We start from the raw sequence: 22921 nt of genomic DNA, 5'->3' as shown, positions 1-22921 counted from the left end.
TAGTTACTATGGAACAACAATAATACAAATAAACAAAACAATTATTTATAATGCTACTATTAATAATGATAGTAATAACAATATGAATAATAATATTATTATACTAATGAACTTTAGAAAACACTTTTTCTGTTTAGGGGACCTGCGTGGTTCTGGTACCGGTTCCAACCGGTACGTAGTGGTTAGAGTGTTGGACTTGTAACCGAAATGTCGCCGGATCAAATCCCCAAGTTGACAAGGTAAAAATCTATCGTTCTGCCGCTGAACAAGGCAGTTAACCCACTGTTCCTAGGCCGTAATTGAAAATAAGAATTTGTTCTTAACTGACTTGTCTAGTAAAATAAAATAAAATAAAATCGCTTATAAATCAATGGCGTGTATTGAGCAATAGCCCTGGTTCCCATGGATACAGTAGTACATTTTCTGAGCCTGGAATGTCCCGCCTACCATTTTCATTCGCTCTTCCCGACTGTCCATCATCTCCTGGCTGAACTTTACGTCACAGCCATTGACAAAGTACGTGCCTGCAATCCTGACATCGTAGTACAGCAGGCGAGAGCGGGTTCATCACGGGAGTACATGCAGAGATTAATCGAAAATAATATAGATAATAATATACACCTCAGCAATGTATAATTATTTTTTACCATAAAGGTGAGAGTATGCAGCATTACCAGTTATTGTGTATGGTTCCTCTTATGATAAATACTTATTACATTTAAAATGACATTTATTTACATTTATCTGGTTAAATCCCATCGTTAATTAGCCCATTTCATATTGCACGATGTTCAGTACGTTTTTCATATTGGACATACTGCACCGTAGTACACAATTTCCTGTTTGTTGTGTCGCAGTAATATGGTTCCAATTTCTACTCAGGACCACCTCTAGTTTACAAATCTATAGAGTGTACAACCCAAGGAGCGTCACTGCTCGTTCTGTGGCCCTTAAAGAGTGAACAATCAGCTTACAAAAAACATTGTTGATCATGTAGGCTTGACATATATATATTTTTTAAGACATAATATCTTATAGAACTACTTTTAATTATTCTTTGTATGATAACTTAGTATACAATATATTAATAATTATATACATTTTCCATCATTTTCGCCCTAATTATGGAACTTTTATTCTGAAGGGTTGCAAAAATCCATAACCCGGAAGTACTTAGTCATTCTTGCCCACTTCATAGCGACGTGACCTTGTGCAACGCGTGATTTTATGAACGAACCTATTTATCGTAACCTTTAATAGTTGTTTATTTGAAATGATGGTGACGATAACATAAAATATCAATTTCGAACATAGTTAATAGTTAGTTATAACTTGCTGCTATGCTTTCTCTAATCAAATCCGCTCTTGTCGGATTGGCCAACACTGGTAGATCCACGGGGCTCCAAGGTAAGGTTCTGTCACAGTAGCTGGTTTGCGGACGAGGGGTAGACCTGTCACGCTGCAAACTGTTCAATGTTCTTTATCTCATCAAAAAACATGACAAGACTGGCCCGTGTTTTGAGTGTGAGAGAGGGCTTGACAACTAGCTCATGTTGGAAATGGACGCGAGTAGTGTGGACGAAATGGAGAAAAGATTGGAGAATAAATAAACAGCCGAACAATATAGGTGTCAGTTGTGATCTGGAGCGGAAGGATGAGGGTCACGGATCTGAATGGGCTGTAGTCCGAAAGACAGGAAGAAGAGAGATCCTGATACAGGAAACGATGGAGCGTCTAGTAAAGAAAGCATAAAGAGGGCCAAGGCAGGAAACAATAGTAGTGATGTGTTGTAGTGGAAAGTCGTGATGGTGTTTGATGAGACCACAGGGCTTCATTTACACACTATCTGACGAACCAATGTCATAGAGAAAGAGAGAGGTGTGAAGTCAAACTGGCCCGGTTCATTAGAAAAGGTAGATTGCAAATATTTTGTAGTTGTCAGGCTCATCAAGGGAAGATGATGCAATTGGAAAAGCTTAATGGGAAGAAGATGAAAAGTCATGTCCCGGGTTCTTATGCTTGGTTGAGTAGAGTCATCGCTGGTGTCCCAATATGTTCACAGATGATATTAAAGACAATGTGAAGGGAGGCAGAGTGGTTGAGGCCAAAAGGTTTATCAGTAGGAAAGAAGTGAAAGCTGCTGCCGCAGTAATATGGTTCCAATTTCTACTCAGGACCACCTTTTAGTTTACAAATGCATAGAGTGTACAACCCAAGGAGCTTTACTGCTCGTTCTGTGGCCCGAGAGCCTGTCGGGTCGGTCCTGATGAGAGCCTGTCGGGTCGGTCCTGATGAGAGCCTGTTGGGTCGGTCCTGATGAGAGCCTGTCGGGTCGGTCCTGCCGAGAGCCTGTCAGTCCAGATGAAGGAGCTAGCTAGCTGTGAATGGTTGCCCTACAAACCAACCAGTTAGACGAAGAAGGAGCTAGCTAGCTGTGAATGGTTACCCTACAAACCAACCAGCTTGATGATCTTAAATAAATGCTCATGCTGTATTCTTGCAATCTTTTGCAACACGCTTGACTGGCTGCCTGCAGCCACTATTATATTAGCTGGGCTTTCTAGCTAACGGCTTTAGCTAGCTAGCAGCAATATAAAACTATGATTGTTTGTTGTCTAGGTGTCCTGAAGAGTCATCGGAAGGTCCTGTCTGCTGGGATGAAGACATACGAGGTGCCTCCAGACTACAGCGGTAAGCATCTTTCTTTGCCATGTACCTTCAGCATTCAATCAGTTGACCTGGCTTCCTAGAATGGATGAAGCATTGTGTTGACCTGGCTTCCTAGAATGGATGAAGCATAGTGTTGAACCTCTCTTATCTAGAATGAATGAATCATTGTGTTGAACCTCTAACCTAGAATGGATGAAGCATTGTGTTGACCTGGCTTCCTAGAATGGATGAAGCATTGTGTTGAACCTCTCTTATCTAGAATGGATGAATCATTGTGTTGAACCCCTCTTATCTAGAATGTATGAAGCATTGTGTTGAACTGGCTTCCTAGAATGGATGAATCATTGTGTTGACCTGGCTTCCTAGAATGGATGAAGCATTGTGTTGAACCTCTTATCTAGAATGGATGAAGCATTGTGTTGACCTGGCTTCCTAGAATGGATTAATCATTGTGTTGACCTGGCTTCCTAGAATGGATGAAGCATTGTGTTGAACTGGCTTCCTAGAATGGATGAAGTATTGTGTTGAACTGGCTTCCTAGAATGGATGAAGTATTGTGTTGAACTGGCTTCCTAGAATGGATGAAGCATTGTGTTGATGAACCCCTCTTATCTAGAATGATTGAATCATTGTGTTGAACCTCTTATCTAGAATGGCGACAAGTTTGATGGTCATGGTGGTCAAGCATTCAGTTTGCATCATAACAACATTGCATCATATCCGTCAAGGTTTCTGACCGCACACACACATTGGCTACAGGTCAAGATCACCCAGACCCCATATACTGTTTACCGTGACCCCTCTCTGTGACCCCCTCTCTGTGACCCCCTCTCTGTGACCCCTTCTCTGTGACCCCTTCTCTGTGACCCCTTCTCTGTGACCCCCTTCTCTGTGACCCCCTTCTCTGTGACCCCCTTCTCTGTGACCCCCTCTCTGTGACCCCCTCTCTGTGACCCCTTCTCTGTGACCCCCTCTCTGTGACCCCCTCTCTGTGACCCCCTCTCTGTGACCCCCTCTCTGTGACCCCCTCTCTGTGACCCCCTCTCTGTGACCCCTGTAGAGGTTGTGCTACCTGAAAGACCCAAGCTGAAGTTTCTGAACAAGGTGCCCAACTTTAAGAAGGCGAGGAAGGAGATGAAGAAGCTAAGAGACATCCAGGGACCAGCCCAGACAGCCAACACCTTCACCAAGGGACAGTACGGCATCGTGGTGAGTGTGTGTTGAATACACAGAGAACTCCGTCTACATGCCTACGAGGGTTAGGTGTTAAAATAATCTCCCATCAGGGTCTGTGGATGTAGTTATATTGATCAAAACAACCCCCTAAAGGTCAATGTTCCAGAATTGTTCTGTGATTGATAAAAGTTCATTTATTTCTTCACTGTTTCAAACTTCCTCCTGTCATCCGCCTCTCCTCAGGCGCTGGGCGGGGCTACCTCCACTTCTTATCCAATCATCCTCCTCTCCTCAGGCGCTGGGCGGGGGCTACCTCCACTTTGGTCACATGGAGATGATGCGTCTGACCATCAACAGGAGGATGGACCCTCGCACCACCTTCGCCCGCTGGCGTATTAACGCCCCCTACAAGCCCATCACCAGGAAGGGCCTGGGCCAGAGGATGGGCGGGGGCAAAGGGAACATAGACCACTACGTCACACCGGTGAAGTACGGACGGATGATTGTGGAGGTTGGGGGACGGCTGGAACTGGGCGAGGTGGAGCCTATCCTCAAGGAAGTGGCCAAGAAACTGCCCTTCCCTGCCAAGGTCAGCTCCCCACTGGGGACACTTAAAGGGTTAATAAAAGGGCCACATCTAGGGGTGGTGCTGGCCAATCACAGTAGCAGCTGCTCCTCTAAATGCAGGGATATGTTGGGGGGAAAAACTAGTTCCCTATTAGGCTTGGGATATTGAATTATACTGTGGTAGAATCAGAGAGCTCATTACATTCTACTGTGGTAGCATCAGAGACCTCGTTACATTCTACTGTGGTAGAATCAGAGACCTTATTACATTCTACTGTGGTAGAATCAGAGACCTCATTACATTCTACTGTGGTAGAATCAGAGACCTCATTACATTCTACTGTGGTAGCATCAGAGACCTCGTTACATTCTACTGTGGTAGCATCAGAGACCTCAATACATTCTACTGTGGTAGCATCAGAGACCTCATTACATTCTACTGTGGTAGCATCAGAGACCTCATTACATTCTACTGTGGTAGCATCAGAGACCTCATTACATTCTACTGTGGTAGCATCAGAGACCTCATTACATTCTACTGTGGTAGCATCAGAGACCTCATTACATTCTACTGTGGTAGCATCAGAGACCTCATTACATTCTACTGTGGTAGCATCAGAGACCTCATTACATTCTACTGTGGTAGCATCAGAGACCTCATTACATTCTACTGTGGTAGCATCAGAGACCTCATTACATTCTACTGTGGTAGCATCAGAGACCTCATTACATTCTACTGTGGTAGCATCAGAGACCTCATTACATTCTACTGTGGTAGCATCAGAGACCTCAATACATTCTACTGTGGTAGCATCAGATACCTCGTTACATTCTACTGTGGTAGAATCAGAGACCTCATTACATTCTACTGTGGTAGAATCAGAGACCTCGTTACATTCTACTGTGGTAGAATCAGAGGGCTCATTACATTCTACTGTAGTAGAATCAGAGAGCTCATTACATTCTACTGCGGTAGCATCAGAGACCTCATTACATTCTACTGCGGTAGAATCAGAGAGCTCATTACATTCTACTGTGGTAGAATCAGAGGGCTCATTACATTATACTGTGGTAGCATCATAGACCTCATTACATTCTACTGCTGTAGCATCAGAGACCTCATTACATTCTACTGCTGTAGCATCAGAGACCTCATTACATTCTACTGCTGTAGCATCAGAGACCTCATTACATTCTACTGTGGTAGCATCAGAGACCTCATTACATTCTACTGCTGTAGCATCAGAGACCTCATTACATTCTACTGTGGTAGCATCAGAGACCTCATTACATTCTACTGTGGTACCATCAGAGACCTCATTACATTCTACTGTGGTAGCATCAGAGACCTCATTACATTCTACTGCTGTAGCATCAGAGACCTCATTACATTCTACTGTGGTAGCATCAGAGACCTCATTACATTCTACTGCGGTAGAATCAGAGAGCTCATTACATTCTACTGTGGTAGCAGTAAAAACCTCATTACATTCTACTGCTGTAGCATCAGAGACCTCGTTACATTCTACTGCGGTAGAATCAGAGAGCTCATTACATTCTACTGTGGTATCAGTAAAAACCTCATTACATTCTACTGCTGTAGCATCAGAGACCTCGTTACATTATACTGTGGTAGCATCAGAGACCTCGTTACATTCTACTGTGGTAGAATCAGAGACCTCATTACATTCTACTGCGGTAGAATCAGAGACCTTGTTACATTCTACTGTGGTAGCATCAGAGACCTTATTACATTCTACTGTGGTAGCATCAGAGACCTCATTACATTCTACTGTGGTAGCATCAGAGACCTCATTACATTCTACTGTGGTAGAATCAGAGACCTCATTACATTCTACTGTGGTAGCATCAGAGACCTCATTACATTCTACTGTGGTAGCATCAGAGACCTCGTTACATTCTACTGTGGTAGAATCAGAGACCTCGTTACATTCTACTGCGGTAGCATCAGAGACCTCATTACATTCTACTGTGGTAGAATCAGAGACCTCGTTACATTACACTGCGGTAGAATCAGAGACCTCATTACATTCTACTGTGGTAGCATCAGAGACCTCGTTACATTCTACTGCGGTAGCATCAGAGACCTCGTTACATTCTACTGTGGTAGCATCAGAGACCTCATTACATTCTACTGCGATAGCATCATAGACCTCATTACATTCTACTGTGGTAGCATCAGAGACCTCATTACATTCTACTGCGGTAGCATCAGAGACCTCGTTACATTCTACTGCTGTAGCATCAGAGACCTCATTACATTCTACTGTGGTAGCATCAGAGACCTCGTTACATTCTACTGTGGTAGCATCAGAGACCTCGTTACATTCTACTGTGGTAGCATCAGAGACCTCATTACATTCTACTGCGATAGCATCATAGACCTCATTACATTCTACCGTGCCACCTTATAGGGAGGACTATGAATCTGATTCTAAAGACATGTCTATTATTTCCTCTGATTCTAATCCTATACCTGACCTCTAACCTCTGACCCCCCTCCACCAGGTAGTAAGCAGAGAGAACCTGGCTGCGATGGAGCAGGAACACTATACCGTGACCTAGTGTAACCTCTGACCCCTCTCTCCACCAGGTAGTGTCTAGAGAGAGCCTGGCAGCCATGCAGCAGGAGCAGCAGGACATGGAGCAGAACAACCAGAACCCCTGGACCTTCCAGAGGATCGCCAGGGGCAACATGCTGGGGGTCAGGAGGGTCCTCAGCCCCTTTGACCTCCACAACCACGGGAAGTACAGCGGAAAGTTCCACAACCCGGGCAGGGTGTGAGGGAGTCTCCGTGGTGCCCTCAAATACATTTTAACAGCTGACTGCGCTTTGGAACATGGCTTGCATCCAAAATGGCTGCCTATTCCCTATTCGGTGCACTACTTTTGACCAGAGTCCAGGTGCCATGTCAGACACAGCCCATGGAGCCAAAATGGCTGCCTATTCGGTGCACTACTTTTGACCAGAGCCCGGGTGCCATGTCAGACACAGCCCATGGAGCCAAAATCCTGGCAGTCACGTAGAGAATTCTCTCCTTCTGTGTGACTCCCTTATTGGAATGTAGCCTGTTACTTGTCTGTACCAGATCAGTGATTGGTGTCCAATCAGGAAATAAAGATACTTGTCTTCTAATCTTCTGTTTTTAAACGACTGTTTAATCTGGAGCCATCTGAAGAATGAATGTTAGTGTGACAGATTGACATTTGATGACCAACGTTGTTTAAAGGTCATTATGTGCCGATCTCTCCAACCAAAACATTTGACCCCATGACCCCTGGTCATGTGATGTTGTTGGACACAAACTGGTCTTGAGTGACGTATTGATTTGTCAAATGTACAGGATATACACATGGTACACAGTACAATGAAATGCTGACTACAGGTTCACTCATTTAGTTGAAGTCTGATGGCGATAGATGACGCACAATGTCTCCACAGCTGCCTCTCTCTATATAATATAATGGAATGAAACCATAACGTCACCAAGGAAGCAGTGTGTGGGGTTTGTATTCATTACATTTCACCATGAACGCATATGAAATGGAAGTATATTGAATAGACAGGTATTAACTTACAAGTATATTATATTATATAGCTAAACCCCATCTAACCAGTATATTATATAGCTAAACCCCATCTAACCAGTATATTATATTATATAACTAAACCCCATCTAACCAGTATATTATATAGCTAAACCCCATCTAACCATTATATTATATAGCTAAACCCCATCTAACCAGTATATTATATAGCTAAACCCCATCTAACCAGTATATTATATAGCTAAACCCCATCTAACAGACTCCAAAAGGGTCACCAGGAGGGATCAGCGAATGAAGTTGAAAGTCCCACCCAGTTTAATATTTAAAATGGTGAACGCCCTCAATGGCGCTGCCCACTGAGGAGTGGAATGCACCTGGAACGCACTTCCTCTTGAAGACGTGCATTAAATTAAGAAAGCCGTTTGGATTGGGAGTGATGGTGGCTGGGGAAACATGGATAGGCCAGAGAGAGCCATACTTGTAAATTGTGCTAAGGAGAAGAACGCTGCCTAATACGTCCTTTTGGGCCACTAGAGGCCCCTATCATCCTCTATGAGGAGTGCCCTCATTGCCCTTTCCATCATGGCCGCCTGGAGTGGCCTGCTTGCCGCTCATAACGCATGCGCAATGATTACAAACAAATGTTTGAAAGAAATTTACCGCGAAACTGGTAAGTCAAGTTATAAACGTTTGTTTTAAGTGTTTTAACTATTGTTATTCTCCGACATTGGATCTTAACTGCAACGAGAAATTGCACCTCTAAACTGTTCTACTAAAGCACCTTGTGTATAAAATGTAAAAAGGTCCTTAGCTAGCTTAACGTTAGCTGTTGTTGACAACAAAAAAAACTACATCCGTGTTTCGTCTAGGCAGTGCTCATGTTTGCTAGCTTTCAGATTGTATATCATATCATTATCTATTTAGCGGCTATGTTTTTCCCCCACTTTTCACATGTATGCCTTGATTTAGTTAGTTGTCTGTCTGACGTTGTCTCTTTTTCCTAGTTAAAATTATGAAGCCTGTCCGGGGATCTGAACGCGCCGCATCCAAGACACCTAAAGGCAAGAAGACAGGCGAGAAGCCAAATAAGCCCGGTATAAAGACACGTCAACGGAGAGTATCTCAGGTGAGAAAGTTCTGAAGAATTAAACCTCTGAGAGGATACGGTTCTCCTTTTTGTTTTCATCACATCATTCTGTCTGCGTGTACCCTCCTCTCCAGGAGGAGCCCCAGCCAGGAACCAGCAGCCAGATCCCTCAGCCAAAACCACAGAAGAAGAAGAAAGGTGGCACAGTTGCAGGTCCCCGGAAGCTGAAAGGTCAGGAGAAGTGGAAACCGCTGACCAAGTCCTCCATTACGGCTCTAGACAACATACTGGGACTGTCTATACTGTGAGTAACATCCTCCATCATGGTTCTTGACTGGGCCGGTCTATACTGTAACGTCCTCCATCATGGTTCTTGACTGGGCCGGTCTATACTGTAACGTCCTCCATCATGGTTCTTGACTGGGCCGGTCTATACTGTAACGTTCTCCATCATGGTTCTTGACTGGGCCGGTCTATACTGTAACGTCCTCCATCATGGTTCTTGACTGGGCCTGTCTATACTGTAACGTCCTCCATCATGGTTCTTGACTGGGCCGGTCTATACTGTGAGTAACATCCTCCATCATGGTTCTTGACTGGGCCGGTCTATACTGTAACGTCCTCCATCATGGTTCTTGACTGGGCCGGTCTATACTGTAACGTCCTCCATCATGGTTCTTGACTGGGCCGGTCTATACTGTAACGTCCTCCATCATGGTTCTTGACTGGGCCGGTCTATACTGTAACGTCCTCCATCATGGTTCTTGACTGGACCGGTCTATACTGTAACGTTCTCCATCATGGTTCTTGACTGGGCCGGTCTATACTGTAACGTTCTCCATCATGGTTCTTGACTGGGCCGGTCTATACTGTAACGTCCTCCATCATGGTTCTTGACTGGGCCGGTCTATACTGTAACGTCCTCCATCATGGTTCTTGACTGGGCCTGTCTATACTGTAACGTCCTCCATCATGGTTCTTGACAGGGCCGGTCTATACTGTAACGTCCTCCATCATGGTTCTTGACAGGGCCTGTCTATACTGTAACGTCCTCCATCATGGTTCTTGACTGGGCCGGTCTATACTGTAACGTCCTCCATCATGGTTCTTGACTGGGCCGGTCTATACTGTAACGTCCTCCATCATGGTTCTTGACTGGGCCGGTCTATACTGTAACGTCCTCCATCATGGTTCTTGACTGGGCCGGTCTATACTGTAACGTTCTCCATCATGGTTCTTGACTGGGCCGGTCTATACTGTAACGTCCTCCATCATGGTTCTTGACTGGGCCTGTCTATACTGTAACGTCCTCCATCATGGTTCTTGACTGGGCCGGTCTATACTGTAACGTTCTCCATCATGGTTCTTGACTGGGCCGGTCTATACTGTAACATCCTCCATCATGGTTCTTGACTGGGCCGGTCTATACTGTAACGTCCTCCATCATGGTTCTTGACTGGGCCGGTCTATACTGTAACGTCCTCCATCATGGTTCTTGACTGGGCCGGTCTATACTGTAACGTCCTCCATCATGGTTCTTGACTGGGCCTGTCTATACTGTAACGTCCTCCATCATGGTTCTTGACTGGGCCGGTCTATACTGTAACGTCCTCCATCATGGTTCTTGACTGGGCCGGTCTATACTGTAACGTCCTCCATCATGGTTCTTGACTGGGCCGGTCTATACTGTAACGTCTTCCATCATGGTTCTTGACTGGGCCGGTCTATACTGTAACGTTCTCCATCATGGTTCTTGACTGGGCCGGTCTATACTGTAACGTCCTCCATCATGGTTCTTGACTGGGCCTGTCTATACGGTGAGTAACACCCAGGAAGTCGACTGTGAATCTCGGCCACTGTTCATCTGTCTAGGAGAACAGAGGCGCTGTAATGGCCACTGGCCCATCGTTGAACTGACGCTTGAATAGCCCTGGTTTAAGGTTTCACTGGCTTGTTGTTACTAACTGATTCATTTGTAACCCTCTCTCTGTTTCTCCCTCCGTCCTTCCTTTCTCCCTCCGTCCTTCCTCTCTCCCTTTCTCCCTCCGTCCTTCCTCTCTCCCTTTCTCCCTCCGTCCTTCCTCTCTCCGTTTCTCCCTCCGTCCTTCCTCTCTCCGTTTCTCCCTCCGTCCTTCCTCTCTGTTTCTCCCTCCGTCCTTCCTCTCTCTGTTTCTCCCTCCGTCCTTCCTCTCTCTGTTTCTCCCTCCGTCCTTCCTCTCTCTGTTTCTCCCTCCGTCCTTCCTCTCTCCCTTTCTCCCTCCGTCCTTCCTCTCTCCTTTCCTCGCTCCCTCAGGTCTGTTCTGGCCGGAAGACGGACTAACAAAGAGGAGTCGCAGGAACATCTGAACATTGTGAAAAACAGGTGAGAGAACAGAACTCGGTGTAGGACTGGGGACAGTGGACCTACTATGAGCACTTATGTTACCCAAAATAATGGATTATTTTCATATAGTACCAGTCAATTTTGGACACACCATCTTCCAGAGTTTTTCTTTATTTGTACTATTTTCTACATTGTAGAATAATAGTGAAGACATCAAAACTATGAAATAACACATATGGAATCATGTAGTAACCAGAAAAGTATTAAACAAATCAAAATCGATTTTATATTTGAGATTCTTCAAAGTAGCCACTCTGCGGTCCAACTCATCCCAAACCATCTCAGTTGGGTTGAGGTCGGGTGATTGTGGAGGGCAGGTCATCTGATGCAGCACTCCATCACTCTCCTTCTTAGTCAAATAGCCCTTACACAGCCTGGAGGTGTGTTGGGTCATTGTCCTGTTGAAAAACGAATGATAGTCACACATGGCATATTGCTGCAGTATGCTGTGGTAGCCATGCTTGTTAAGTGTGCCTTGAATTCTTAATAAATCACACAGTGTCACCAGCAAATCACCATCACACCATAACACCACCTCCTCCATGCTTCATGGTGGGAAATACACATGTGGAGATCATCCGTTCACCTACTCTGCGTCTCACAAAGACACGGCGGTTGGAACCAAAAATCTCTAATTTGGACTCATCAGACCAAAGGACAGATTTCCATCGGTCTTATGTCCATTGCTCGTGTTTCTTGGCCCAAGCAAGTCTCTTCTTATCGGTGTCCTTTAGTAGTGGTTTCTGTGCAGCAACAGTCTTCTCTGAACAAATCAGTTTATTTGTCACATGCGCCGAATACAACAGGTGTAGTAGACCTCACAGTGAAATGCTGAATACAACAGGTGTAGTAGACCTGACAGTGAAATGCTGAATACAACAGGTGTAGTAGACCTCACAGTGAAATGCTGAATACAACAGGTGTAGTAGACCTTACAGTGAAATGCTGAATACAACAGGTGTAGTAGACCTCACAGTGAAATGCTGAATACAACAGGTGTAGTAGACCTCACAGTGAAATGCTGAATACAACAGGTGTAGTAGACCTTACAGTGAAATGCTGAATACAACAGGTGTAGTAGACCTTACAGTGAAATGCTGAATACAACAGGTGTAGTAGACCTTACTGTGAAAAGCTGAATACAACAGGTGTAGGTAGACCTCACAGTGAAATGCTGAATACAACAGGTGTAGGTAGACCTCACAGTGAAATGCTGAATACAACAGGTGTAGTAGACCTTACAGTGAAATGCTGAATACAACAGGTGTAGTAGACCTTACTGTGAAAAGCTGAATACAACAGGTGTAGTAGACCTTACTGTGAAATGCTGAATACAACAGGTGTAGTAGACCTTACTGTGAAAAGCTGAATACAACAGGTGTAGTAGACCTTACTGTGAAATGCTGAATACAACAGGTGTAGTAGACCTTACAGTGAAATGCTGAATACAACAGGTGTAGTAGACCTCACAGTGAAATGCTGAATACAACAGGTGTAGTAGACCTTACAGTGAAATGCTGAATACAACAGGTGTAGTAGACCTCACAGTGAAATGCTGAATACAACAGGTGTAGTAGACCTCACAGTGAAAAGCTGAATACAACAGGTGTAGTAGACCTCACAGTGAAATGCTGAATACAACAGGTGTAGTAGACCTTACAGTGAAATGCTGAATACAACAGGTGTAGTAGACCTCACAGTGAAAAGCTGAATACAACAGGTGTAGTAGACCTCACAGTGAAATGCTGAATACAACAGGTGTAGTAGACCTTACAGTGAAATGCTGAATACAACAGGTGTAGTAGACCTCACAGTGAAAAGCTGAATACAACAGGTGTAGTAGACCTCACAGTGAAATGCTGAATACAACAGGTGTAGTAGACCTCACAGTGAAATGCTGAATACAACAGGTGTAGTAGACCTCACAGTGAAATGCTGAATACAACAGGTGTAGTAGACCTCACAGTGAAATGCTGAATACAACAGGTGTAGTAGACCTTACAGTGAAATGCTGAATACAACAGGTGTAGTAGACCTTACAGTGAAATGCTGAATACAACAGGTGTAGTAGACCTCACAGTGAAATGCCGAATACAACAGGTGTAGTAGACCTCACAGTGAAATGCTGAATACAACAGGTGTAGTAGACCTCACAGTGAAATGCTGAATACAACAGGTGTAGTAGACCTCACAGTGAAATGCTGAATACAACAGGTGTAGTAGACCTCACAGTGAAATGCTGAATACAACAGGTGTAGTAACCTCACAGTGAAATGCTGAATACAACAGGTGTAGTAGACCTCACAGTGAAATGCTGAATACAACAGGTGTAGTAGACCTCACAGTGAAATGCTGAATACAACAGGTGTAGTAGACCTCACAGTGAAATGCTGAATACAACAGGTGTAGTAGACCTCACAGTGAAATGCTGAATACAACAGGTGTAGTAGACCTCACAGTGAAATGCTGAATACAACAGGTGTAGTAGACCTGACAGTGAAATGCTGAATACAACAGGTGTAGTAGACCTCACAGTGAAATGCTGAATACAACAGGTGTAGTAGACCTCACAGTGAAATGCTGAATACAACAGGTGTAGTAGACCTCACAGTGAAAAGCTGAATACAACAGGTGTAGTAGACCTCACAGTGAAATGCTGAATACAACAGGTGTAGTAGACCTCACAGTGAAATGCTGAATACAACAGGTGTAGTAGACCTCACAGTGAAAAGCTGAATACAACAGGTGTAGTAGACCTCACAGTGAAAAGCTTACTTACAAGCCATTAACCAACAACAGTTCAATTAAAAAAGTAACACAAGGAAAATTACAACAATAACGAGGCTATATACAGGGGGTACTGGTACAGGCTGATCGGTGTGCTGGGGGTACAGGCTGGTCGGTGTGCTGGGGTACAGGCTGGTCGGTGTGCTGGGGTACAGGCTGGTCGGTGTGCTGGGGGTACAGGCTGGTCGGTGTGCTGGGGTACAGGCTGGTCGGTGTGCGGGGGTACAGGCTGGTCGGTGTGCGGGGGTACAGGCTGGTCGGTGTGCTGGGGTACAGGCTGGTCGGCGTGCTGGGGTACAGGCTGGTCGGCGTGCTGGGGTACAGGCTGGTCGGCGTGCTGGGGGTACAGGCTGGTCGGCGTGCTGGGGGTACAGGCTGGTCGGCGTGCTGGGGGTACAGGCTGGTCGGCGTGCTGGGGTACAGGCTGGTCGGCGTGCTGGGGTACAGGCTGGTCGGCGTGCTGGGGTACAGGCTGGTCGGTGTGCTGGGGTACAGGCTGGTCGGTGTGCTGGGGTACAGGCTGGTCGGCGTGCTGGGGGTACAGGCTGGTCGGCGTGCTGGGGTACAGGCTGGTCGGCGTGCTGGGGTACAGGCTGGTCGGCGTGCTGGGGTACAGGCTGGTCGGCGTGCTGGGGGTACAGGCTGGTCGGCGTGCTTGGGGGTACAGGCTGGTCGGCGTGCTGGGGTGCAGGCTGGTCGGCGTGCTGGGGTGCAGGCTGGTCGGCGTGCTGGGGGTGCAGGCTGGTCGGCGTGCTGGGGGTGCAGGCTGGTCGGCGTGCTGGGGGTGCAGGCTGGTCGGCGTGCTGGGGGTGCAGGCTGGTCGGCGTGCTGGGGGTGCAGGCTGGTCGGCGTGCTGGGGGTGCAGGCTGGTCGGCGTGCTGGGGGTACAGGCTGGTCGGCGTGCTGGGGGTACAGGCTGGTCGGCGTGCTGGGGGTACAGGCTGGTCGGCGTGCTGGGGGTACAGGCTAGAGGCGTGCTGGGGGTACAGGCTCGTCGGCGTGCTGGGGGTACAGGCTGGTCGGCGTGCTGAGGGTACAGGCTGGTCGGCGTGCTGGGGGTACAGGCTGGTCGGCGTGCTGGGGGTACAGGCTGATCGGCGTGCTGGGGGTACAGGCTAGAGGTGTGCTGGGGGTACAGGCTAGAGGTGTGCTGGGGGTACAGGCTAGAGGTGTGCGGGGGTACAGGCTAGAGGTGTGCGGGGGTACAGGCTAGAGGTGTGCTGGGGGTACAGGCTAGAGGTGTGCTGGGGGTACAGGCTAGAGGCGTGCTGGGGGTACAGGCTAGAGGTGTGCTGGGGGTACAGGCTAGAGGTGTGCTGGGGGTACAGGCTAGAGGTGTGCTGGGGGTACAGGCTAGAGGTGTGCTGGGGGTACAGGCTAGAGGTGTGCTGGGGGTACAGGCTAGAGGTGTGCGGGGGTACAGGCTAGAGGTGCATATATAATGAACAGTGAGTAGCAGCAGAGTAAAAACAAAGGGTCAATGTAAACAGTCTGGGTGGACATTTGGATTAGATGTTCAGGAGTCTTATGGCTTGGGGGTAGAAGCTGTTAAGGAGCCTTTTTGGTCCTAGACTTGGTGCTCCGGTACCGCTTGCCCTCTGGTAGCACAGAGAACAATCTGACGTGGATGGCTTGAGTCTGACAATTGTTTGGGGTCTTCCTCTGACACCACCTGGTATGGAGGTCCTGGATGTCAGGAATCTTGGCCCCAGTGATGTACTGGGCCGTAAGCACTACCCTCTGTAGTGTCTTGTGGTTGGAGGCCGAGCAGCTGCCATACCAGGCGGTGAGGCAACCGGTCAGGATGCTCTCGATGGTGCAACTGTAACTTTTTGAGTATCTGGGGATGCAAAATATTTTCAGTCTCCTGTAGGGGAAAAGGTGTTGTCATGCCCTCTTCACAACTGTCTTGGTGTGTTTGTACCATGATAGGTCGTTGGTGACGTGGACTTGACCCGTTCCACTTCAGCCCCATCGATGTTAATGGGGGCCTGTTCAGCCCCGTCGATGTTAACGGGGGCCTGTTCAGCCCTCTTTTCCCGTAGTCCACGATCAGCTCCTTTGTCTTGCTCACATTGAGAGGTTGTTGTCCTGGCACCACACGGCCAGGTCTATGACCTCCTCCCTGTTGAGGGGCCTTAATGTTGAGGATCAGCGTGGCAGATGGGGTGGCAGGTAGCCTAGTGGTTAGAGGGTTGGGCCAGTAACCGAGAGGTTGCCGGATCGGTTCCTCGAGGTGACAAGGTAAAAATCTGTCGTTCTGCCCCTGAACAAGGCAGTTAACCCACTGTTCCTAGACCAGTTAACCCACTGTTCCTAGACCAGTTAACCCACTGTTCCTAGGCCAGTTAACCCACTGTTCCTTGGCCAGTTAACCCACTGTTCCTAGGCCAGTTAACCCACTGTTCCTAGGCCAGTTAACCCACTGTTCCTAGACCAGTTAACCCACTGTTCCTAGACCAGTTAACCCACTGTTCCTAGACCAGTTAACCCACTGTTCCTAGGCCAGTTAACCCACTGTTCCTAGACCAGTTAACCCACTGTTCCTAGACCAGTTAACCCACTGTTCCTAGACCAGTTAACCCACTGTTCCTAGGCCAGTTAACCCACTGTTCCTAGGCCAGTTAACCCACTGTTCCTAGGCCAGTTAACCCACTGTTCCTAGGCCAGTTAACCCACTGTTCCTAGGCCAGTTAACCCACTGTTCCTAGACCAGTTAACCCACTGTTCCTAGGCCAGTTAACCCACTGTTCCTAGACCAGTTAAACCCACTGTTCCTAGACCAGTTAACCCACTGTTCCTAGACCAGTTAACCCCACTGTTCCTAGACCAGTTAACCCACTGTTCCTAGGGCCGTCATTGTAAAGAAGAATTTGTTCTTAACTGACTTGACTAGTTTTAAAAAAAATACAGTGGGGAGAACAAGTATTTGATACACAGCTAATTTTGCAGGTTTTCCTACTAAATGCAAATTAACTAAATAAAAATCATACACTGTGATTTTCTGGATTTTTGTTTTAGATTCCGTCTCTCACAGTTGATGTGTACCTATGATAAAAATGACAGACCTCGACATGCTTTGTAAGTAGGAAACACTGCCGATTTTTGCAGGTTATCAACTACTTGTTCTCCCCACTGTATATGTTGAGCGAGTTGAGCCTACTGCAAGATGGCTTTCTTGGCTAACCACGTTGACTGCATTCTGGTTCCAGGTTCCTGTCTAAACTGGCTCAACTGTCAGTCCCAATTCAGAAACAGGAAATGATGATTCATTCTTCCCGTCAACACCAGGAAGAGACTAGGAAGTCAGCCGTTGGCAAGAAGATCCTCAACAAGCTGGTGGTGAGACACTGGAAAGGGTGTGTGTGTGTGTGTGTTTCAATATTTTTGTGTGGTTATCTCATCTGATGTTGCTACTGTGTGTCCAGGCGGAGCTGGGTGCTGTGGTGGGCTCTCTAAAACAGCTAGAGAAGGAGAGAGACTCCCTGGAGAACCAGTGTTTTAACCTCCGACAACTACTGGAGCAGCAGGAGGAGAGTGACCAGCAGGTAAGCCAGACCTGGGTACAAATACTACTTCAAATATCTCATAGACCGTAGGGCTTTCCCACAGCTGGGCCTTCTCCACAGCTGGGCCTTCTCCACAGCTGGGCCTTCTCCACAGCTGGGCCTTTCTGTATGGCTTTCCCACAGCTGGGCCTTCCCCACAGCTGGGCCTTTCTGTATGGCTTTCCCACAGCTGGGCCGTTCTGTAGGCCTTTCCCACAGCTGGGCCTTCCCCACAGCTGGGCCGTTCTGTATGGCTTTCCCCACAGCTGGGCCGTTCTGTATGGCTTTCCCACAGCTGGGCCGTTCTGTATGGCTTTCCGCACAGCTGGGCCGTTCTGTATGGCTTTCCCACAGCTGGGCCTTCCCCACAGCTGGGCCTTTCTGTATGGCTTTCCCACAGCTGGGCCGTTCTGTAGGCCTTTCCCACAGCTGGGCCTTCCCCACAGCTGGGCCGTTCTGTATGGCTTTCCCCACAGCTGGGCCGTTCTGTATGGCTTTCCCACAGCTGGGCCGTTCTGTATGGCTTTCCCCACAGCTGGGCCTTTCCCCACAGCTGGGCCGTTCTGTATGGCTTTCCCACAGCTGGGCCGTTCTGTAGGGCTTTCCCACAGCTGGGCCGTTCTGTAGGCCTCCCGCCGCGCTTCTCAGAAGGCATCACTCCCTCCAGGCTTCTCAGAAGGCCTACAATGGGTTTTGTAATAGAAGGACTAGAAAATAGGAACTAAGCCCATATTTGGGTATCTGGTCTGAGCATAGGCCTCTGGTCATTGTGACATTCATTGTTGGTTCTTTCATTGATACTGCAATATTTTCCCCAGGGCCCAAAAGCTCTGGTCAAAGGCTAATACACTATATAGGGAACAGGCCCTGGTCTAATACATTATATAGGCCCTGGTCTAATACACTATATAGGGAACAGGCCCCGGGCTAATACACTATATAGGGAACAGGCCCTGGTCTAATACACTATATAGGGAACAGGCCCTGGTCTAATACACTATATAGGCCCTGGTCTAATACACTATATAGGGAACAGGCCCTGGGCTAATACACTATATAGGGAACAGGCCCTGGTCTAATACATTATATAGGCCCTGGTCTAATACACTATATAGGGAACAGGCCCTGGTCTAATACATTATATAGGCCCTGGTCTAATACACTATATAGGGAACAGGCCCTGGGCTAATACACTATATAGGGAACAGGCCCTGGTCTAATACACTATATAGGGAACAGGCCCTGGTCTAATACACTATATAGGGAACAGGCCCTGGTCTAATACACTATATAGGGAACAGGCCCTGGGCTAATACACTATATAGGGAACAGGCCCTGGGCTAATACACTATATAGGGAACAGGCCCTGGGCTAATGCACTATATAGGGAACAGGCCCTGGGCTAATGCACTATATAGGGAACAGGCCCTGGGCTAAAACACTATATAGGGAACAGGCCCTGGGCTAATACACTATATAGGGAACAGGCCCTGGGCTAATACACTATATAGGGAACAGGCCCTGGGCTAATACACTATATAGGGAACAGGCCCTGGGCTAATGCACTATATAGGGAACAGGCCCTGGGCTAAAACACTATGTAGGGAACAGGGCCCTGGTCAAAGGTCATTTCAGCCTTCTGTTTGTGCTTCTGTTTGTCTCCTTCTCCCCCTCTTCTTCTTCCCCCTCTTCTCCCTCTCCTCTTCTCTCCCTCTCCTCTCCTCTCCTCTCCCTCTCCTCCCCCTCCCCTCTCCTCCTCCTTTCTCTCCTCCCCCCTCTTCTCCCCCCTACTCTCTCCTCTTCTCCATGTTGTTTCAGATCCTCCAGTTGTCAGAACAAGGAGTCCTGCGTCTCCCCCCTGTACCTCAGCGCAAAGACAGACCCTTACAGGTCAGCAAGCAAGCTATAACACACACCCACCCACACAGGTTTCCATGCATTTTGGTAACCATGAACAGTCCCAGTGAGAGCCTCAGGTTTTCATAGCTGTGGTTGTTATTGCAGCGGTGATCTGAGTTCTGTCGAAGAGGAAGTGGCCAGACACATCTACGACATTCTGCTTACTCGTTCAGGGAAGATTATTTTCCATTTAAGAGCTCTCAGAATAACCTGGAGGTCTATGACAGAAACACGACCGTTCACAAGTTTGGGGTCACTTAGAAATGGCCTTGTTTTTGACAGAAAAGCACTTTTCCCCTCCATTAAAATAACATCAAGTTGATCAGAAATACAGTGTAGACATTGTTCATGTTGTAAATGACTATTGTAGCTGGAAACGGCTGATTTTTAATGGATTATCTACATAGGCGTTCGGAGGCCCATTATCAGCAACCATCACTCCTGTGTTCCAATGGGCACGTTGTGTTAGCTAATCCAGTGTTCCAATGGACACGTTGTGTTAGCTAATCCAGGTTGATCTTTAGAAAACCCTTGCAATTATGTTAGCACAGCTGAAAACTGTTGTGCTGATTTTAAAGAAGCAATGACACTGGCCGCCTTTAGACGAGTTGAGTATCTGGAGCAACAGCATTTGTGGGTTCGATTACAGGCTCAAAATGGCCAGAAACAAATAACTTTCTTCTGAAACTCATCAGACTATTCTTGTTCTGAGAAATGAAGACTATTCCATGACAGAAATTGCAAAGAAACTGAAGATCTCCTACAACGCTGTGTACTACTCCCTTCACAGAACAGCGCAAACTGGCTCTAACCAGAATAGAAAGAGGAGTGGGAGGCCCTGGGGGCACAACTGAGCAAGAAGACAAGTACATTAGAGTGTCTAGTTTGAGAAACAGACGCCTCACAAGTCCTCAACTGGCAGCTTCATTAAATAGTACCCACAAAACACCAGTCTCAACATCAACAGTGAAGAGGCGACTCCGGGATTCTGGCCTTCGAGGCAGAGTTGCAAAGAAAAAGCCGTATCTTAGACTGGCCAATAAAAAGAAAAGATTAAGATTGGCAAAAGAACACAGACACTGGACAGAGGAACTCTGCCTAGAAGGCCAGCATCCCGGAGTCTCCTTTTCACTGGTGTTTTGCGGGTACTATTTAATGAAGATGCCAGTTTTAATTTACTTTTGTTTAAATAATAATAATAAAATAAGGACTTTTCTAAGTGACGCCAAACTTTTGAACGGTAGTGTACATGTCATTAAAAAGTGACATCTTGGCCTCCTGAGTAGCGCAGCATCGCAGTGCTAGAGGCGTCACTACAGCACCGGGTTCGATCCCGGGGCTGTGCCGCAGCCGGCCGTGACCGGGAGACATACAAGACAGCTCACAATTGGCCCAGCGTCGTTCCGGGTTAGGGGAGGGTTTGACCGGCCCGGTATGTCCTTGTCCCATCGCGCTCTAGCGACTCCTTGTGGCGGGCCGGGCGCAGTGAAACGCTGACTCGTCTCACCAGTTGTTTCCTCCGGCTGGCTTCCGGGTTAAGCGAGCAGTGTGTCAAGAAGCAGTGCGGCTTGGCAGGGTCGTGTTTCGGAGGACGCGTGGCTCTCGACCTTCGCCTCTCCCGAGTCCGTACGTTGCAGTGATGGGACGAGACTAACTACCAATTGGAGACCATGAAATTAGGGAGGAAGAAGGGGTCAAAAAAAAGTTACAAAAAAACCCTGTAAAATCTTGAAGGAGAAACAGTTTGGCAACTTCTGAGCAACGTAAGATGAAATAGGAAGCACTAACTGTCCTCTCCCCTTCTAGGAGCAGATGGTGTGTCTGGTTCATAGCAGCCACTCCGTCACCACGGCCCGTTGCCTAGCCAAGACCCTCCAGACATCAGGGCCGGTCCAGGATGCCCAGACCCTACTGGAACGAGCCTACAGACACGCTGACCGCCTGATCACTCCACCTACAGCTGTCAGCCAATAGCAGGACTCCATCCAGCCTGGTTGGACAATAGCAGGACTCCATCCAGCCTGGTTGGACAATAGCAGGACTCCATCCAGCCTGGTTGGACAATAGCAGGACTCCATCCAGCCTGGTTGGACAATTGCAGGACTCCATCCAGCCTGGTTGGACAATAGCAGGACTCCATCCAGCCTGGTTGGACAATAGCAGGACTCCATCCAGCCTGGTTGGACAATAGCAGGACTCTATCCAGGCTGGTTGGACAATAGCAGGACTCCATCCATATATGGCTCTGGCATGGGCTTTGCACGGACCACCTGACTTTAACTGCTACATAGTTAACATTGTATTCTGTAATGGGAGGAGCCCCATTTGTTCATATCTGTATGTATATATTTTTTCCTAAGTGTTTCTTCTTTTAGCTGTAGATGATAATTAAAAACCTGTAAAAGGGTTTTGGTCTGTTTTGATGAGTTCCTATGATGAATATAGTTCTGATAATGCCTCTAGTCCAGACTGGCTGGGTGATAGGCTGACTTCAGCCCTAAGATAATGCCTCTAGTCCAGACTGGCTGGGTGATAGGCTGACTTCAGCCCTAAGATAATGCCTCTAGTCCAGACTGGCTGGGTGATAGGCTGACTTCAGCCCTAAGATAATGCCTCTAGTCTAGACAGGCTGACTTCAGCCCTAAGATAATGCCTCTAGTCTAGACAGGCTGACTTCAGCCCTAAGATAATGCCTCTAGTCCAGACTGGCTGGGTGACAGGTTTACTTCAACCCTAAGATAATGCCTCTAGTCCAGACAGGCTGGGTGACAGGTTTACTTCAACCCTAAGATAATGCCTCTAGTCCAGACTGGCTGGGTGACAGGTTTACTTCAACCCTAAGATAATGCCTCTAGTCCAGACAGGCTGACTTCAGCCCTAAGATAATGCCTCTAGTCCAGACTGGCTGGCTTCAGCCCTAAGATAATGCCTCTAGTCCAGACTGGCTGGCTTCAGCCCTAAGATAATGCCTCTAGTCCAGACTGGCTGGGTGACAGGTTTACTTCAACCCTAAGATAATGCCTCTAGTCCAGACAGGCTGGGTGACAGGTTTACTTCAACCCTAAGATAATGCCTCTAGTCCAGACTGGCTGGGTGACAGGTTTACTTCAACCCTGAGATAATGCCTCTAGTCCAGACAGGCTGTGTGACAGGTTTACTTCAACCCTGAGATAATGCCTCTAGTCCAGACAGGCTGGGTGACAGGTTTATTTCAACCCTAAGATAATGCCTCTA

The 22921-nt window shown here is 47.4% G+C and overlaps 2 protein-coding genes across 3 annotated transcripts; both read left to right on the top strand.

The window, feature by feature from the left end:
- The first annotated feature begins 1340 nt into the window (after positions 1-1340).
- On the top strand, positions 1341-7554 carry LOC139412750 (large ribosomal subunit protein uL16m-like). 2 transcript variants are annotated; one of them, XM_071159435.1, is made up of 6 exons: positions 1341-1407; positions 2620-2691; positions 3731-3879; positions 4142-4435; positions 7028-7229; positions 7339-7554. In XM_071159435.1, the coding sequence occupies exons 1-5, from the start codon at positions 1341-1343 to the stop codon at positions 7217-7219; spliced, it is 774 nt and encodes a 257-aa protein (XP_071015536.1). In that variant the 3' UTR covers positions 7220-7229; positions 7339-7554. The 2 variants fall into 2 exon arrangements, with proteins under 2 accessions (XP_071015536.1, XP_071015535.1); XM_071159434.1 differs by having other exon boundaries at positions 7028-7554.
- Positions 7555-8380: 826 nt separating this feature from the next.
- On the top strand, positions 8381-22106 carry LOC139412749 (centromere protein Q-like). Its single transcript, XM_071159433.1, has 8 exons — positions 8381-8653; positions 8988-9109; positions 9205-9374; positions 11364-11432; positions 17453-17582; positions 17669-17788; positions 19607-19678; positions 21494-22106. Exons 1-8 carry the CDS (start codon positions 8536-8538, stop codon positions 21659-21661), a joined length of 969 nt encoding a protein of 322 aa, XP_071015534.1. The 5' UTR covers positions 8381-8535; the 3' UTR covers positions 21662-22106.
- The last annotated feature ends 815 nt before the right edge of the window (positions 22107-22921 follow it).

The sequence above is a fragment of the Oncorhynchus clarkii genome, chromosome 7, assembly GCF_045791955.1.
Source record: "Oncorhynchus clarkii lewisi isolate Uvic-CL-2024 chromosome 7, UVic_Ocla_1.0, whole genome shotgun sequence".
Lineage (NCBI taxonomy): Eukaryota > Metazoa > Chordata > Actinopteri > Salmoniformes > Salmonidae > Oncorhynchus > Oncorhynchus clarkii.
This window is presented reverse-complemented; position numbering and strand designations above follow the sequence as displayed.